This window comes from Haliotis cracherodii, unplaced genomic scaffold (genome assembly GCF_022045235.1).
Source record: "Haliotis cracherodii isolate W230 unplaced genomic scaffold, xgHalCrac1.p SCAF_22, whole genome shotgun sequence".
In the NCBI taxonomy this organism is placed as follows: domain Eukaryota; kingdom Metazoa; phylum Mollusca; class Gastropoda; order Lepetellida; family Haliotidae; genus Haliotis; species Haliotis cracherodii.
This window is the reverse complement of record NW_027266278.1, coordinates 12,348,539-12,367,973: the sequence shown is the minus strand read 5'-3', so window position 1 is coordinate 12,367,973 and position 19,435 is coordinate 12,348,539. Positions and strand designations below refer to the sequence as shown.

General features: G+C 44.3%; 1 protein-coding gene across 3 annotated transcripts; it reads left to right on the top strand.

Annotated features, from left to right (window-relative positions):
- Positions 1 to 265: 265 nt before the first annotated feature.
- On the top strand, positions 266 to 19,092 carry LOC139471254 (uncharacterized transporter slc-17.2-like). Of its 3 annotated transcripts, XM_071253549.1 has the most exons (12): positions 267 to 452; positions 1,678 to 1,809; positions 5,115 to 5,281; positions 5,673 to 5,906; positions 6,962 to 7,049; positions 9,549 to 9,644; positions 12,024 to 12,148; positions 13,401 to 13,550; positions 15,977 to 16,109; positions 16,517 to 16,667; positions 17,392 to 17,482; positions 18,722 to 19,092. In XM_071253549.1, exons 2-12 carry the CDS (start codon positions 1,689 to 1,691, stop codon positions 19,046 to 19,048), a joined length of 1,683 nt encoding a protein of 560 aa, XP_071109650.1. In that variant the 5' UTR covers positions 267 to 452; positions 1,678 to 1,688; the 3' UTR covers positions 19,049 to 19,092. The 3 variants fall into 3 exon arrangements, with proteins under 3 accessions (XP_071109651.1, XP_071109650.1, XP_071109652.1); XM_071253550.1 differs by lacking the exon at positions 1,678 to 1,809 and having other exon boundaries at positions 266 to 452; XM_071253551.1 differs by lacking the exons at positions 267 to 452; positions 1,678 to 1,809 and adding an exon at positions 936 to 971.
- The last annotated feature ends 343 nt before the right edge of the window (positions 19,093 to 19,435 follow it).

Here is a 19,435-nt window from a genome sequence, read left to right as displayed (position 1 = left end):
TCGTAACAGTGAATACAACACTTCTCGTAACAGTAAACAGAAAAGTTCTCTTCACAAATACAAATATTTCCAAGCTTAAATAAAACCACATATCCCCTAAAACACATAATACATGAACTACCTGACACAATAAACACAAAGATTCTCTAATTACAACTATGCATTTGACATAGTGCAATTGTTTCTAAGAACTTGCACATGCACCAAGTGAAGCCCTAGTACCTTTGGATCAGTGCGCAAGGGCAAGTAGTCCGATACTGGAATTGAAACAGTGTCCGAGAAGTGTATCCTCACTCCCAGTCCCGTTCTTTGTTAGCTGAGCTGAACTGAAGCGAAGGCTCGTGTCTCGACATACTAATCGCCCCATCAGGAATAACCGTATACACATTACCGTATCATTACACGGTGGACACAAAGCACCAGCCGTCACATTGATCACGGCCGCCATTGAGGTATGTTATTTGTGTTATACTGTACCCAGATAACGTCTAAAGACTTTGGAAGCACAACAGGGGCCCAGTGACCCAGTTCCCAAAGTCAAGATGACACCTATCGCTACTCACTAAACTCTTCGTTTTGAAACAGGGAAATATTTCCGCCCCATTGTGCCACAGTATGTTTAATAATACGAGGTTTTTTTATATGAGGTCAGACATATTTCTATATGTTTTGTTAGCGAATCGAACCCATACTGCCTCTGTGCATTTGCTTTTCAGCTTACGCTTAATCTAGATCCTGCTTACGGACGTGGGGTATAGTTTCTGTTCTACAAGGCTAAACGCACACCAACAAAAAACGCTGTCCTTTATGATCAATTATTGCAGTAGTAATGTGTCACGTGCGACGGGGATCAATAGAAATAGTACATTGATATATGTTAGTTGGTTGTACCCTCTGTATGTGAATGAACATTCCATGTGATCACTGTAGGGCAAGAAGAACAGGACAGACTGCCATGCGCTAGAGCAATGGTATGTATTAAGTAAACTACGGTTATAACGAACGGGACTACAAATTTTAGTTCGTTATAGCCGTAGTTCGTTATAAGCATATATACAGCATAACTACAGCAACTAGTCGGGACCAGAAAGTAAGTTCGTTATATCCGTCAGTTCGTTATAAGCGTGTTCGTTATAACCGTAGTTTACTGTAGTACCTAGCGGGGTAACAGGTATTTCTCAATCAAAAATTGTTTCATAATTGCCAAGCGGAAATGGCGTTGTTTTATCGGAGCGTTTAACAGCGCAGTGTCGTGATTCACTGAACAACGCAGCACTTAAAACTTGTAGCTCCGTACGGGATGCAAAATAGTGGTGTGTTGTGTGTCATGACGACATATGAAACTTAACTAACATGAATGAAACAACACAAAGGAAGGTATTATGACTTTTTAAACAGTTTCCTTTTCTCATTATTTGGTATTAAATGGCGTTCTGGTTAACTCGTTATGTGTTTTTGAAAAGCGTCCTAAAGGAAAAAGCGTGTGTAGATTCTTTATCCGCCGTGTTCACATTGGAATATGTCTTAAATCCTATTTGCTCCCAAAACCCTTCCTCCCTCCCTCCATCCTACCCTAATTCACGCACTCAACCTTATTGACGTTATCGCTTTGAGGGAATATTAATGGCTTTATATGTGGATGAGACTACACTAAAGATACGCTGTTGCTATTTTTAGTTACGGGCCTCATGAGTGAGATGGACTGTGGTACCGGGGGGAATGGAACTGTTCCTGATACTGACCACACGGGGTCAGTGACCTATAGCCCATCGGAGGCTGAAGAGGAGGAGGGCAGGACTAGGCTGCAGGGTAGGTGCAAATGTCTGACGTCCACTGGGGTGAGGCTAGACAGCAGGGTAAGTGCAGTGTCTTACGTCCACTGGGTTGAGGCTAGACAGCAGGGTAGGTGCAGTTTCTAACGTCTACTGGGGAGAGGCGGAGCTGCAGGATAGGTACAGTGTGTCTGACGTCCACTGGGGCGAGGCTGCAGGGTAGGTGCAGGGTGTCTGACGATCACTATGGCGGGGCAGAGCTGCAGGATAGATACAGTGTGTCTGACGTCCACTGGGGCGAGGCTGCAGGGTAGGTGCAGTGTGTCTGACGATCACTATGGCGGGGCAGAGCTGCAGGATAGATGCAGTGTGTCTGACGTCCACTAGGGTGAGGCTAGAGAGCAGGGTAGGTGCAGTGTCTGACGTCCACTGGGGCAGGGCTGCAGAGTTGGTGCAGTGTCTGTCGTCAAATGGGGTGAGGCTAGACAGCAGGGTAGGTGCAGTGTCTTACGTCCACTAAGGTGAGGTAAGGCTGCAGGGTAAGTGCAGTGTCTGACGTCCACTAGGGCGGGGCTGCAGGGTAGTTGCTGTATCTGGCGACCACTAGGGCGGGGCGGCCCTGCTGGGTAGGTACAGTGCCTGACGTCCACTAGGGCGGGGCTAGGCAGCAGGGTAGGTGCAATGTCTGACGTCCACTAGAGCGGAAAAGCAGGATAGGTGCAATGTCTGACGTCCTTTAGGACTAGGCTGCAGGGTAGGTGTAGTGTCTGGCGTCCACTCGGGCGGGGCGGAGCTGCAGGATAGATGCAGTGTGTCTGACGTCCACTAGGGCGGGGCGAGGCTGCAGGGTAGGTGTTGTGTCTGACGATCACTAGGGCGGGGCGGAGCTGCAGAATAGATGCAGTGTGACTGACGTCCACTAGGGCGGGCTAGGCTGTAGGGTAGGTGCAGTGTCTGACGTCCACTAGAGTGGGGTAAGGCTGCAGGGTAGGTGCAGTGTCTGACGTCCGCTAGGGCGGGGCTGCAGAGTAGGTGCAGTGTCTAACGTCTACTGGGGCGGGGCGGAGCTGCAGGATAGGTGCAGTGTCTGACGTCCACTAAGGTGGGGTTAGGCTGCAGAGTAGGTGCAGTGTCTAACGTCTACTGGGGCGGGGCGGAGCTGCAGGATAAGTGCAGTGTGTCTGACGTCCACTAAGGTGGGGTTAGGCTGCAGGGAAGGTGCAGTGTCTAGCGTCTGCTAGGGTGGGGCTGCAGAGTAGGTGCAGTGTCTAACGTCTACTGGGGAGAGGCGGAGCTGCAGGATAGGTACAGTGTGTCTGACGTCCACTGGGGCGAGGCTGCAGGGTAGGTGCAGTGTGTCTGACGATCACTATGGCGGGGCAGAGCTGCAGGATAGATGCAGTGTGTCTGACGTCCACTAGGGTGAGGCTAGAGAGCAGGGTAGGTGCAGTGTCTGACGTCCACTGGGGCAGGGCTGCAGAGTTGGTGCAGTGTCTGTCGTCAAATGGGGTGAGGCCAGACAGCAGGGTAGGTGCAGTGTCTTACGTCCACTAAGGTGAGGTAAGGCTGCAGGGTAAGTGCAGTGTCTGACGTCCACTAGGGCGGGGCTGCAGGGTAGTTGCTGTATCTGGCGACCACTAGGGCGGGGCGGCCCTGCTGGGTAGGTACAGTGCCTGACGTCCACTAGGGCGGGGCTAGGCAGCAGGGTAGGTGCAATGTCTGACGTCCACTAGAGCGGAAAAGCAGGATAGGTGCAATGTCTGACGTCCTTTAGGACTAGGCTGCAGGGTAGGTGTAGTGTCTGGCGTCCACTCGGGCGGGGCGGAGCTGCAGGATAGATGCAGTGTGTCTGACGTCCACTAGGGCGGGGCGAGGCTGCAGGGTAGGTGTTGTGTCTGACGATCACTAGGGCGGGGCAGAGGTGCAGGATAGATGCAGTGTGTCTGACGTCCACTAGGGCGGGGCGAGGCTGCAGGGTAGGTGCAGTGTCTGACGATCACTAGGGCGGGGCGGAGCTGCAGAATAGATGCAGTGTGACTGACGTCCACTAGGGCGGGCTAGGCTGTAGGGTAGGTGCAGTGTCTGACGTCCACTAGAGTGGGGTAAGGCTGCAGGGTAGGTGCAGTGTCTGACGTCCGCTAGGGCGGGGCTGCAGAGTAGGTGCAGTGTCTAACGTCTAATGGGGCGGGGCGGAGCTGCAGGATAGGTGCAGTGTCTGACGTCCACTAAGGTGGGGTTAGGCTGCAGAGTAGGTGCAGTGTCTAACGTCTACTGGGGCGGGGCGGAGCTGCAGGATAAGTGCAGTGTGTCTGACGTCCACTAAGGTGGGGTTAGGCTGCAGGGAAGGTGCAGTGTCTAGCGTCTGCTAGGGTGGGGCTGCAGAGTAGGTGCAGTGTCTAACGTCTACTGGGGAGAGGCGGAGATGCAGGACAGGTACAGTGTGTCTGACGTCCACTGGGGCGAGGCTGCAGGGTAGGTGCAGTGTGTCTGACGATCACTATGGCGGGGCAGAGCTGCAGGATAGATGCAGTGTGTCTGACGTCCACTAGGGTGAGGCTAGACAGCAGGGTAGGTACAGTGTCTGGCGTCCGCTAGGGCGGGGCTGCAGGGTAGGTGCAGTGTCTTACGCACACTAAGGTTAGGTTAGAGAGCAGGGTAGGTTCAGTGTCTGGCGTCCGCTAGGGTGGGGCTGCAGGGTAGGTGCAGTGTCTGACGTCCACTGGGGCAGGGCTGCAGGGTAGGTGCAGTGTCTGACGTCCACTGGGGTGAGGCTAGACAGCAGGGTAGGTGCAGTGTCTTACGTCCACTAAGGTGAGGTAAGACTGCAGGGTAAGTGCAGTGTCTGACGTCCACTAGGACGAGGCTGCGGGGTAGGTGTAGTGTCTGGCGTCCACTGGGGCGGGGCGGAGCTTCAGGATAGATGCAGTGTGCCTGACGTCCACTAGGGCGGGGCGAGGATGCAGGGTAGGTGCAGTGTCTGACGATCACTGGGGCGGGGCGGAGATGCAGGATAGATGCAGTGTGCCTGACGTCCACTAGGGCGGGGCGAGGCTGCAGGGTAGGTGCAGTGTCTGACGATCACTATGGCGGGGCGGAGATGCAGGATAGATGCAGTGTGTCTGACGTCCACTAGGGCGGGGCTGCAGGGTAGGTGCAGTGTCTGACGTCCACACGGGCGGGGCTAGGCTGTAGGATAGGTGTAGGTTCCGACGTCCACTAGGGCGGGGCTAGGCTGTAGGGTAGGAACAGAGTGTCAATGGTGGCAAGGAAAGCAATATACAGAGGCCAGTACTGAATAATAATGCATTCCTCGTGTTGAGCATCTGTTTCCTTGTCATACAGGATCTAGCGGCTGTTCCCAAAGATGGTTGTTGGCACTGATGGGGTGTTTCGGGGGAATCATGGTAGAATCCGGCAGGGCTGGTCTCAGCGTGGCTATTGTGTGCATGGTCAACGACACCGACAGCAACAACAGCGACCCAGCTAACAGTTCGTCCTTATCTACTGAGGTACTGGTACTTAAAGCACGGACACCTTGATCCTCGCGAAGTCGAAACGACTGTTTGGATCCATGCTCATTCATCCTAACTTACAGTTCTTTGTGAAAACATCTATCTGATATATGTGGTTGCTTTCTGTTTGAAATATTTATTTGATTCCAAGTCACTGTCGATCCTCTATATAAACCCTCTAACAAGCCTCCCCTACCCCCAACCCCTGATATTTTGTTAATCATTTTAAAAGAAAAAAAGTATTAATGATAGATGTGCCACAATTAGTTTTATGTTGTATTTATGTTAATATTTATTAATCGAGTGCATTGAAACTAAGGTTTAAATTCAAATTCTTTATTTCTAAACAAAATGTAATTCTAACAACTTTGTAAACTGTCCATTTTAGCATGCTGAATTCTATTGGTCCAAGGCGGAACAGTCTGGAATGCTCAGCGCCTATTTCTATGGTTACATGGTAATACAAATCCCAGGGGGCTGGTTGGCTGGAAGACATGGCGGGAAAAACGTCATGTTTTTCGGGATGCTGATTGGCTCGATCGCTTCTCTGCTTCTTCCAATCGGAGCCCGGACTTCAAAATATCTTGTGTATGTCCTACGTGGGCTTGTTGGCATTTCACAGGTAAACTTTCCGTTTATCATACGTTTGGCAAGTACATTTTATCTCTTATTTCATTAAAATTACATTATTTCAAATATGTCGAAAGAGAAGCATGCGACAAGAGTGAGTGAGTGCGTGAGTGCGTGAGTGCGTGAGTGCGTGAGTGCGTGAGAGATTTCATTTACAATGTATATCATACAAATATAATGCTGGATGAACCCAACACGATTCCAGCTATATGACGGCGGCCTGTAAATATTCGAGTCTGGACCAGACAATCCAGTGATTGATCTTATGATTGGCAATTCACAAAGTCGGGGTACGATGACACGCTATCAACGACATTAACTGAGCCTGACCACCCTATCCATTAAGTCGCCTTTTGCAAACACTGTAAAACATGTGTCTAGACCTTCAACACAAATCTAATCACATTCCTTGTCCCATAATTTTGACGCACTTTGGTTCCAAACATGTTACGTTTAGGATAGTGTTTAACAGCTAAAGGTGAGTGGGAAAGACCTGCAGTCCGTTTCCTATCTGTGTCCTACGGAGATTGTTGACGTCACAAATGTCAGTTTCTGCAGTCACCATTATCTTAGCTTGGTTTGTCTGTTTGGTGTTTGTTTTGTTTGTTTGTTGTTTAACGCCCCACTCAGCAATATTCCAGCTATATGACGGCGGTCTGTAAATAATGTAGCCGGGTCCAGATAATCCAGTGACTGACATCATGAGCATCGATCCACGCAACTGAGATACGATGACACGCATCAACCAAGTCAATAAGTCTGACCGCCCGATCCCGTTAGACGTCTCTTACGACAAGCAAAGTCGCCTTTTACGGCAAGCATGGGTTGCTGAAGATCAATTCTACCCAGATCTTCACGGGTCTCTTAGCTTGGTATATTTGTCATTTTTAACGTTAATACTGTACCAGGTTCGTTGTAAGCCGTGGTGGTATATGTGTTATTCTATAGGTCTTCAGATTTTTGACGAATTTACATTTCCATACTTATTCTGACGTATTTTATGTAATTTAAAAACAAATATGACAATGTCTTTCTCACTTTCTCAAGGGCGTTTACTTATTCTCCATGCACACAATGTGGGGGAAGTGGGCGCCGCCATTAGAGAGGACAAAACTGTTAGCTGTTGCCTATGCAGGTAATATCTTAACAACATCATCTTTCATTTGTAAAATGCTTGTTTTTTAAAGATTCCGGGGAAGATTCCGGGGTAGAAAAGGTCTTCAGCAACCCAAGCTTGCCTTAAAAGGTGACTATGCTTGCCGTAAAAGGCGACTAACGGGATCGGGTGGTCAGGCTCGCTGACTTGGTTAATGCATGTCATCGATCCCAATTGCGTGGATCGATGCTCATGATATATTAATGACTGGATTGTCTGGTCCAGACTCGATAATTTTACAGACCGCCGTCATATAGGTGGAATATTGCTGAGCGCGGCGTTAAACCAACCAACTTCTACAATAGTTAATGTAAGATCTCTGAGACTGCATTAAACCATTCTCAATTATTTATGTCACATAACCAACATATCGTGAATATCCAAATCAAAAGACAAGTAGAAGCTCTCGCACATTAAGTGACCAACATTTCTTTGTAACAAACATGCATCATTGTTTAGAAGCCTATCACGCAGTCGACGAGGTCATCGGTATAAAATAACTATGGTGGTCGAGAGGGGACATCGCTTTATCGCAAGAAAGCGATAAGCGATAGCACAAGGGGAGAAAGCAATATCACGAGACGAGATAGCGATAGAGCCAGAAAGCGATATTTGCCATAATTCCGTTCTCTCTGCGCATGATGTAGTTGAAAACGAGGCTCTGTCGCAAGAGAATGTATTCTACTTTTTATAACCTAACCTATGTCAGGAAAAATAGATATGTTAAGTTTTGTTGTTGGCATTGGTGGTGGTTATGTTTCCTAGAGACAGTATCTCGCTTAATGGTGTAGTACAATACAAATTAAACGCAAAGACTCAAAGACTCAAAGCGTGTATGCAAAGGAGATACTTATATGTATCCATGGGTAACAAACGTATCCACTACAAAATGTTGCCAATCTCTCCCTATAAACACTTTTTGATTTTATATTTTAGTGTATTGTCTCTAACACACACACACACACACACACACACACACACACACACACACACACACACACACACACACACACACACACACACACACACACACATACTCAGTCACTTACTCACCTGAATATTATTCCTAATACCAATACATCAGGAAGACTATTTTCCAACAACTGCACTTAAAACTATGTAACTATGTAAATTTACCACTATACTAATGCATGAGTTAAAAAACCCTTTATCTTATGTTTATTTAAACATGTAATGTATGTATGCTATATTTTAAATTGTTCCTTGTCATCTAATGTTAAATATACATACTTATTAGTACTCTTGTACCACAGTTGGTGGTTTTGAACATTTAATTAAATCAGAATCTATCCCTTTCTCGTCTCGTGTTATCGCTTTCTCGTCTCGTGTTATCGCTTTCTCGTCTCGTGTTATCACTTTCTCGTGACCGTAATTTTAGTCGATAAAGCGATGTCACCTCTCGGCCACCATACATAACAGATTGAGTGAGTGAGTATGGTTTTACGCCGCTTTTAGCAACATTCCAGCAATATCACGGCGGGGGACACCAGAAATGGGCTTCAAACATTGTACCCATGTCGGGAATCGAACCCGGGTCTTCGGCGTGACGAGCGAACGCTTTAACCATTAGGCTACCCGACCGCCCCCATACATAACAGAACTATATCCAGAAAATCGTAACCGACAAAGGTCCCTCTCAACTCAAATTTTGAAAGTTATTCTTATAATTATACAATGAATAGTGAAAATAACAAAGGCCCTAAATCCTTGCCCTGCCTAACACTGATTGCGCTGAAATATTCTGTTATGTACGTGAATACATTTCCTCATCATGACGAAACATAGTAGATTTCTATTCATACAATCAAAAGCTTTTCGTAGGCCTACAACTAAACAATAGAACTTCCTATTTCCTTTTGAGAGGTACTTAAGCACATGTCCTTGAAGGATGAATATGCTGTCGATTGTCGTGTATTCTGCACGTATGTAAGTCATCGTGTGAATGTGGGAATTTATCAAGAACATAAAAAAAACACTGCATCCGCTTATTTGGTATAAATGTAAAACATATCCCGAAAGATGAATTGTTTGATAGGCATTACTTAGAAGTTGACGGATGACAAAGTAGACACAATTTATGGATAACAACTTCTTTAATACTGTAAAAAGCGATGTTTCGGTATAGATCCTTATACCGTTGTCAAGCAAGACTGACTGAGGAACATTGTACAGAATACATATGGTAGGTGGAGGATTAATAGGAGAGAATAAACAGCAACAACAATTACGTGCAGCAATCGTGATAAGAAGAAAGACATCAGTGAAACTTGACGTGTTAGTATTGTCATTAATTGGTTCACGCTGGAAACATCTCTTCTTAAGGTATCTGTTGGCGGTGAGTATACTCTATATAATTTCCTTCGCATTGTGTCTACATAACTGGCGTTGTGTTATTGTGATACTGTTGTTATGGTAGGGAACTTGTGTATTGAGTTTGATCACTAATTACTTACACAGGTCCTAAGATCGGGAGTATCGCAGTCTTCGCCATGTCTGGTTATCTGTGCAAGTACGGTTTCGACAATGGATGGGCGTCCATGTTCTATTTATCAGGTAACATCGGACCGTTGTTTCTTTTGGTTTCTTTTTATAATTTGTTTGTTCTTTGTTTTAAATGTTAATTGATTATACCAATCGCAGAACATATTTCAGACAAGAGGAATGAATCTACCATGTGGATTCTCAAAACCTCAAGGAATGTGCTTACAGTTTTGTCATCTCAGAAACAACCGAGTTTCATAACAATTTCAACTTCATACAGATCGCCTCCGTGGTCGAATGGTACAGCGTCCGCCCGGAGAGCGGAAGGTCCGGGGTCCCATCCCCAGCCGCGTCATACCAAAATACTTTAAAAAATGGTTCTTGTTGTTACCCTGTCTGGCACTCGGCATTAAGCGGCTAAAACAAGGACTGGTCGGCTCGTAGTCAGTATACTGTGTCTGATTAGGGTATTCATGTACAGCACTATAAATCGGCATCAGTCCAGACTAGTTCAAGCAGCCACACACACACACGTGCATGCATGTCGCTATATAAGTGCAATAATCTTGGACGCCACGTTAAACCCCATTTCACCTCACCTTCAACTTCATACACTACTATCGCACGCGGCTCCATCGGGCATTTGTCACCAAACCTGGTACCCAAAGGCTAAGTTACATGTCTGTGTCAAAAAGTTCAGGATAATGTGTCAAAAATGAAAGTAAATGTTAACGTTTACTGAGAAAACAATTTGTGAAATGCTGGACTTACTCACTGATGACGCAGATGTGAAATTTAGTGATAGGACGTTTTCAGAAGAAGTAGGCATCCCCATAGGCACCAATTGTGTTCCCCTTCTTTCTGATCTATTTCGTTGTCCATATGAGACAGCAAAATCAAAAGAAGGGAATTTAGTCAAGAGGTTTAACGTTCTATATGGCTTTAGATGTGTCGATGGTCTGACATGTAGATCAATAATGGTCAAGTAGTCAATTCGTTTCCACTGATTTACCCACCTGGGCTACAAATAATATAAAAATACAATCTAAGCCCATCTTTGCATCGAGTTTGAGAATCAAAAAGCTATTCACAAGACTATATGACAAGAGGGATGACTTCAACTTTTAGATAGTAAACATTCCCTTTTTGTCGAGCAATATTCCAGCAGCTCCAGCCATTGGGTGTCTACATTTTCACAACTGTTGAGGTACAATCGAACATGCTTTTTCTGTGAATATTTTAAAGAGCGTCATATAACTTTTGCTCAAAAGCAGTTTATCAGGGTTACAACATTCAAGACATCAGTAAAACCATCAATACGTTTTAGGGTAGACATGTGGAGGACGTTTCCTACTCTGACGCATCAGTGGCAAAAATGATATCCAATGCAGTTCCCTATTTTGACTTGTACCATATGTTCCCATGTTTTTTTTCATGACAGTTGTCTTTGCATGTGTTTGTGGCGGGTGTAACCTAAAGCGAACACCTAGTATTTGAAAGTGATTCATAAACACATGCTCATTATATTGTCGGAAACTGTACAATGGGTTGTTTTCAGCAGATATTTGTTATTCTTATGGAAAGTCATTTAGAAATATTTTAGATTATGCTTTTAGGGTAGGTGTGTTGGAATAAGATGTACAACTGTACAACGTCCACAAGCGATACAGGAGACAGTAAGCAACATATTAATGGTCATTGTCTAAGTATACGTCTGAAAGCGCATAAACAGCATTATTCAGTATATTTTATTGTATTCAAGGCCACTTGCGATACTGACACTGGCTATAGTACGTAAAACGTAAAAAAATATCAGAAATAGAGAAATATCGATAACTGACACTGAATGACCAATCCTGGAAATAATTGTGCTCTTTACAAAACCTCATAAGATTTTCTACAACGAATGTATGGCATACGCACATGCGAAAAACAATGAATAAAAATTACAATGATCTATATTTTTGGGGTAACATTTAAATATAACATGGACTTCATCATCAATCGTATTTGTATTACACAATAATCATATTCTTCTTTGAAAACCACCCGTGAAGATCCGCGGTAGAATGGGTCTTCAGCAACCCATGCTTGTCGTAAAAGGCGACTATGCTTGTCGTAAGAGGCCACTAACGGGATCGGTGGTCAGATTCGCTGTCTTGGTTGATGCATGTCATCGTATCCCATTGGGTCACTGGATTGTCTGGTCCGGACTTGATTATTTACAGACCGCCGTCATATAGCTAGAACATTGCTGAATGCGGCGTAAAACAACAAACAAACAAACAAACAAACAAACAGTAGTTTCGTAGTGCCGTACGTGACTATTTAACTACGTGTTCAAGTTTATGATGAATTATACAACAAGAATAGTTTTCAAATCTAAAACTTCCACTGATTGTTGTCTTATGTGATTATGAAGCAATAACCCCAGTCACGTATTCCCTATAGGTGGTATATCGGTGATATGGTGTGGGGTGTGGTACTACACCGTCGCCAGCACCCCGTCTCAACATCCTTGGATCTCTCAGCAGGAGAAGAACTACATCACAATGAGTATTGGGGAGACCAAGGCGGTAAGCTAACGCTTTAACGCCGCACTCAGCAATATTCCAGCTATATGACGGCGGTCTGTAAATAATCGAGTCTGGACCAGACAATCCAGTGATTAATATCATGGGCATCGATCCACGCAATTGGGATTGATGACATGCATCAACCAAGTCAGCGAGCCTGACCACCCGATCCCGTTAGTCGCCTTTACGACAAGCGTAGTCACCCTTTACGGCAAGTATGGGTTGCTGAAGACCTATTCTAGCCCGGAATCTTCACGGGTCTGTGACTATCTGAGAAGGATGAACTTATGCCCGTGAACATCCGGGTAAGGCTTTACCTTCAGCAATCCATGCTTGTCGTAAGAGGCGACTAAAGGTCAGGCTCGGTGACTTAGTTGACGCATAGTTGTGTAGATCGATGCGCATGATGCCAATCACTGGATTGTCTGGTCCAGAGTCGATTATTTACAGACCGCCGTCATATAGCTGGAATATTGCTGAGTGCGGAGTTAAATGACACACAAAACATACGTTTAACGGTTGCAGTACCGCGCAATACGATGAGAGAGTTGAACACACATTGAACAGTATTTCAGTTATATCATGAGGTATCAAGACTGATGTGGGATGAAAGCCCGAAGTGGTGCATGCCTTCTACTGGGTGTTCGCGAAATAGTGAGCGTATCCTGCCACACCGATGTCACCTGTCCCAAACATATGCGAAGACAAGTAAATTGTTCTCCAAAACAAACCTGGGACACATTATGGTTTTTGTGTTTGTTTGTTTGTTGTTAACGCCGCATTAAGCAATCTTACAGCTATATGACAGCGGTCTGTAAATGATCGAGTTTGGACCAGACAATCCAGTGATTGACATCATGAGCATCGATCCACGCATTTGGGATACGATGACATGCATGAACCAAGTCAATGATCCTGACCACCCGGTCCCGTTAGTCGCATCCTACGACATGCTTTTATGGCAAGCATGGGTTGATGAAGACCTATTCTACCCCGGATCGTCACGGGTCGACGCATTATGGTATAAATATTTTGATGCCAGAGCATGAAAAGCAGTTTGCGCATCAAAAACATGGACGTGTACCAATAACATGTTCCAATTCATACAAGAAGTACATGTCAAACATATGGCAAAATGTACTGACTGAGAGTATTATTGTTAATCAGAACGTTTATATCGTTGGGTGTGGCGTTAAATAACAAAGAAAAAAACAAACAAAGGATGAGCTTGATATTACTGCTTTGTTTACAGAGTTACCCGACGCCTTGGGGCGCCATGTTGATGTCTCCGGCCACGTGGGTGTGTGTCATCGGACACGTGTGTTTCAACTGGATAGCATACACATTAACCACAAACACTCCTCTGTTTCTTAAAGAAGTGATGAACTTTGATATAACTGAGGTACGTACAAGGCATATGCATGATCTGTGTTAACATTTAAATGATCAGAGGAAAAATCCACCTTCACTCGGGAGTAGTTGTCCCAAAACAGTGTTATCGCTATGTCTGTTGAAACTCCTATCATTCACCAGTCTTACAATAGTAGTCCGCCTCACACCCCTTGAACTATATTATTTTCCCTTCCGTCAGCCTTCACTTTCTAGTGGGGCGGTTAAGGCTAAGTCATTTTGGCGGCCATCTTGGATTTTCTTCGCCACCAGTGGGCGTTGCATATTAGATTTGAATTATATACACTATTGTTGCGATTAAATTTACATAAATGACTAAAATTAACAAAATAATTATGATATATTGTATATAAATGGACATCGAAAGAGATTTTAACCATTTTGACGGCCATCTTGGATTTTCTATAACCAGGTGGCGCTGCTGAGGTGGATCCATATCCAGAAATGTTTAGAATGGTTCAATGTATAAGTGTGCCAAGTTTGGTGCTTTTAACCCCAAGTGCACAATTGTGACTAAAACCCAGCCTTAACCGCTCCACTAGTAATGCAACAGCCGTATATGAAGCAAGTCAAGATTTTTCCTCAGGTTGAGGACTGAATTTCTCATTTCAATGGGACACCTTTTCAATTTAAATTGAATTGTTTGTTTCTATTAAAATATTTATTTTCAGAGACGTAAGTCAATTACAATATTTGCAGATCAGTTTCTTTACGAGTTCATGTGCATAGGAATCCATGCGGTCAATCTAGTACCTTACAAGCCAGCGATGAGATTCATCACATGTTACATTGTCCATTGAACAAATTACATACGTTTATCTTAAACAAATCGTCCTCTACAAGTTTGAAACATTTAGATAAAGATATGTCTGAAAAATGATGACTTTCACTAAAAATGTTTCAAAACATTGAAAACTTAACTGCCGACAAAAAGAAAGTGTACACCAATGTTTGATGTTGGCTGAAAATGAGGCAAACAAAAAATGGTTAATCGATGATGATGTATTTGATACAAAGTTGTTGTTTGGACTTTTCTTGCAGTATTTCGGGACTGTTTTCAGCCTAGTAACGTTACCATGACGTTTGTTATTGGTTGTTTCTTTTGCACGGAAGTTTATATCAATTTGCGTGTTTATCATCTGTTTACAATTACTGTATAGTTTAACATCTAATCCCTTGGAGAGCAGCAGGGTCACCTTCATGGTTAAAGATATAAACTTAAAGTCTTCAAGTGAGTGAGTGAGTATGGTTTTACGCCGCTTTCAGCAATATTCCAGCAATATCATAGGCTTCACACACTGTACCCATGTCGGGAATCGAACCCGGGTCTTCGGTGTGACGAGCGAACGCTTTTACCACTAGGCTACCTGACCGATCCTAAAGTTTTCAAAGTCGTGGTTGAAATATGATATCATTAATTCAAAGTAACTTAAACTAATCTCTGTATCTGTGCATGGATTGCTTTCGTGTTACGAAAGGCCCATTTGTTCACAGACAAGGGAAACGTCCGGTCACGTGATTTGTATTGGATTTTTCCGTGCGCTGAAGTGTCATCGTGACACTTGTTGGTGAATCGTCTTTGTTAGAAACATTGGAGGTGGTGATGGCCATTCAACGGGTTTCCTGTGGACCTGAGTCATAATAAAACTTCCTGTAGTGTCTACACGTTCATGGTTCGCCTGGGCGTTGAGACATTTCAGACAATTAGACTTCTATGTAAACAGATTATTTTGGAATTCATGTTGGTGTGTCAATTTTTGACCTGACGGCTTTTCTCCTTGATAACCCGCAGTGTAATTCTTGTCAAGTTAAATAATTGCAATTCTGGGGATTTCTGGGTAGTATACTTATTACCATGCGATCTGTAAATACCGTCTTCCTATTAAAATACAACTGCACTTTGTTTTAATCAGGTGACACGTTGGTGAAGAAAATAGCTGCTTGATGTCACGACTGTATAGTGTTTGTGTGTCGTGTATTGTATTGCAACATTATCGGTATTGTGTCTTACGAAACGTAACGTTACAGCCTAAGTCGGTATAGAAAGGACAAGTTTAAAAGTGGTTCCAGGTTCAGACACATTATCGGATCCTGCGGAAACAGTCCACACTGAACATGGGCTTCTAATGTTGACGCAAAGCCCCCCCCCCCCCCCCCCCCCCCCCCCCCCTCGGGGGTCTTAAGGTCTTGAAAACTAATGTGGAACATTCCTCAAACACGTTGTGAGTGTGTGTTAGCGTCATCAGGAGCACGGGTGGCCCAATCGATGTGACCTATGGTCATGGGTTCGAATCCCAGATGCACCCTGATTATGTTTCTAGGTTTGTCAGCACCATACCCGTGCTCGTGGGTCTCACCAAAGCAGCAGGTGACAAAGAACCAATGACATTATGCGCATCCTTTCTTCCATTTATCAAGAACGGCCTTCTGTCTTCGATGACCTTTGCCAGCCAGGCCGTTTCCGCAGTGTTGACTGGCCAGGTGGCCGATTACTTCCGGTCAAAGAAATATCTCAGCACCACGGCAACTCGGAGGTTATTCCAAAGTATTGGTCAGTATCATTGACATTTCTGATGGGACTCCAGTTCAGAATGGAACTATTAAAGAATAAGTGTTCCACATCTTGTAATTGTGGCCAAGTATGAAGTAAGAATGAACCGAACCGTTTTGGCGATTACAATGATTTTATTCTGCATTCAATGAAATTGAATCTCAGAAGAACCACCACAATTTCAGTGCAATTAGGTTGCAAGTGCCAGCTGACGTGGTTTGAGATTGTGATGTCAGGCTTTGTCACTTTGTCACTTGGTCACCTAGTACTAAGACGGAGTAGGACGCCGATAAAGACACGAAACACTGTTTCGCCTGGCCTACAGGCTATACTAAGAATATATCTGACCATGTTGAAAGCCAACAAAAGACCGTTAAACCCAACTCAGTCACACCTTTGAATTCCAGCGTTTCTTGGAGCAGGTGTGTGTCTGTTAGGAACAGGGTTCGTGGACGCCGAACACCGCTACGTCGCCATAGCTCTGCTGACAATAGCCATGTGGTTTATGGGGGTTTCAACGGCCGGGTACCTCGTCAACTTTGTCGATTTCGCTCCAAGGTAGGTCTGTCTGTTTTAACTCTTGACACGTTGCACCAAATGGAAGTGTCACATTTGTAGCTCAGCTGGTATTTTGTGCAAAGGAAGTGTTATTGATGATATGCAATATTACCCGTTACAATCATTGATGCAGGTTAAGAAAACAGGGCTTACGTGTCGCATATGTGTCAATATTAAAGTCCTTTTCATGATATTAATCACTGGATTGTCTGGTTCAGACTCGATTATTTACAGACCGCCGTCTTATTGCTGGAATATTGCTGAGTGCGGCGTTAAACAACAAACCAACCATCCAACGTAAAAGGCGACTATGGTTGTCGTAAGGCGAACAACGGGATCGGGTGGTCAGGCTCGCTGACTTGGTTAATGCATATTACCATATCCCAATTGCGTAGATCTATGATCATGGCCATTAACTGGATTGTCTGGTCCAGACACGATTATTTACAGACCGCCGTCTTATTGCTGGAATATTTCTGAGTGCAGCGTTAAACAACAAACAATCAAAGTATGTACCAGTTGCTCTCAAGAGTGAGTGTGAGTTTTGTTTTATGCCGCTGTTAGCAATATTCCAGCAATATCACGGCGGGGGACACCACAAATGGGCTTCACACATTGTACCCATGTCGGAAATCGACCACGGGTCTTCGGCGTGACGAGCGACCACTAGGCTACCCGACCACCTCTTTTCTCTTAAGAAGTAATAATGGCATTCATGTTTCAGACATGCTGGTATCCTCGTGGGTATTTCTAACACAATCGCCAGCTTGCCAGGGATGGTAGCGCCGCTTCTGGCAGGTGCCCTCACACCTCATGTAAGTCCAATATTTAGTTCAGCCATTCAGACAAACAAGACCTCAAATCATGTCAGTACTATTATCGTAACTACGGAAGCCTTTCAGGGCCATTTTTTAAATTATTTATTCTGTTCGATACTATCTTGAAATTTCAAGATACTAAGTTGAAACTTCAAGATATTAAGTTGAAATTTCAAGATAATAAGTTGAAATTTCAACTTATTATCTTGAAATTTCAACTTAGTATCTTGAAATTTCAACTTAGCATCGAAAAAAATGGCCCTTAAAGTCTGTACGTAACAACTGCATGTGATATTGTATAAAGTATATGTATAAATTTCGCTCTCAGGGGCAAAATTAAACTCATTCATCGACTGGGTCTTTCACCTGCATCTTCCCGAGGCAAGGGAGTTAGTTATAACTGACTGCCCATATACTACTGCCACAGGCGACACAGTCTTCGGTGAACTCCCATGCATATCACGACTATATTTTTTTTTTCTCTCAACTCAATTAAACTTCATTAAGTAGCAGAGCGATGATTCATCCCACATATCCTAACCTTGCCTCTTTGCTGACGGGCTAACTTCCTCTGTCATTTGACGTGTCTTTTTTTCTACCCTGTAATATATACGTAGTCCTATTGCTACGATCATGTAACATATACGTAGTCCTATACTACGATCATGTAACACATACGTTCTACTATTGCTACGGCCATGTAACATTCACGTAGTCCTATACTATATCATGTAACACATTCCTAGTCCCATTGCTACGACCCTGTATCATATAAGTAGTCCTATTGCTACGATCCTGTATCAAATACGTAGTCCTATTGCTACGATCCTGTATAATATATGTAGTCCTATTGCTACGATCCTGTATGATATACGTAGTCCCATTGCTGCGATCCTGTAACAAATACTTAGTCCCATTGCTACGATCCTGTAAGATATACGTAGTCCTATTGCTGCGATCCTTTAACATATGCGTTGTCCTATTGCTACGATCATGTAACATATGCCTAGTCCTATTGCTACGATCATGTAAGATATACATAGTCCTATTGATATCATCAATTAACACAGAATTTGTCTTCTTGATACGTAGACGTCATATAACGTAGACGTAGTCCTGTTGCTACGATCGTTTTGTCAATGTCACCCATGGCTTGCCAGTCGTATCCAACTGATGAATGGCGCAGTGGTATGTTTCAAAGCATCTTTCACAACTCACTCTTCTCTCCCTAAACAGAAAAGCCAGGAGGAATGGCGGAACGTGTTTTACGTGTGTGCGGGATTCTGCGTCCTGGGGATCGTGGTGTTCGGCACCCAGGCCCGGGGGGAGCTGCAGTACTGGGCCGTGGACCAGGTGGAGATGGAAGTTGTTGAGGAGCAACGGGTGTCGATGTTTGAAAAAGTCCCCGATTTCCGAGACGCCAGTTTGGACACATTCAAAGACGTCATTTCATCTGACAAGAAGACAAAGGAGCCTGATGACATTTTGGGTAATAATACACCCGACATTGCTCCAGACAAGGAAATGGATATCTTGGCCAATAGTGACACTTCCACTGTATGAGAGGTGGTGATGGCAACTCATTCAACTTTTATACTCAGGATCATCAAGATGCGACATCCATATGCACGAAGCAATTGCACTGTGTCCTCCGCTGGAGTTACAAAGTGGCGCTTCCCTCTCTCAAAGGAGGAGCAGCACAATCCTTTTTGTAAATGTTTATCATTATGCAAAAAATGAATTTTACATGCAAAAGGTCAAGTAGTCTTTATATAAATTATTTATCTATAACTCCAACAACTTCGGAAGATGACTTTTTTTTGCCTCAGAGAATTATACCAATTGGTGTTTACTGCATGTTTGTTTGTTTGTTGTTTAACGCCGCACTCAGCAATATTCCAGCTATAAGACGGCGGTCTGTAAATGATCGACGTTCCAGTGATTGATAGC

Excerpts from the sequence above, each read along its gene's own strand:
- LOC139471254 (XM_071253549.1), top strand. The coding sequence starts at position 1,689 with ATGAGTGAGATGGACTGTGGTACCGGGGGGAATGGAACTGTTCCTGAT. Across the intron at positions 5,282-5,672 it reads GTTCGTCCTTATCTACTGAG|CATGCTGAATTCTATTGGTC; the intron begins GTACTGGTACTT and ends TGTCCATTTTAG. Across the intron at positions 12,149-13,400 it reads GTATTGGGGAGACCAAGGCG|AGTTACCCGACGCCTTGGGG; the intron begins GTAAGCTAACGC and ends CTTTGTTTACAG.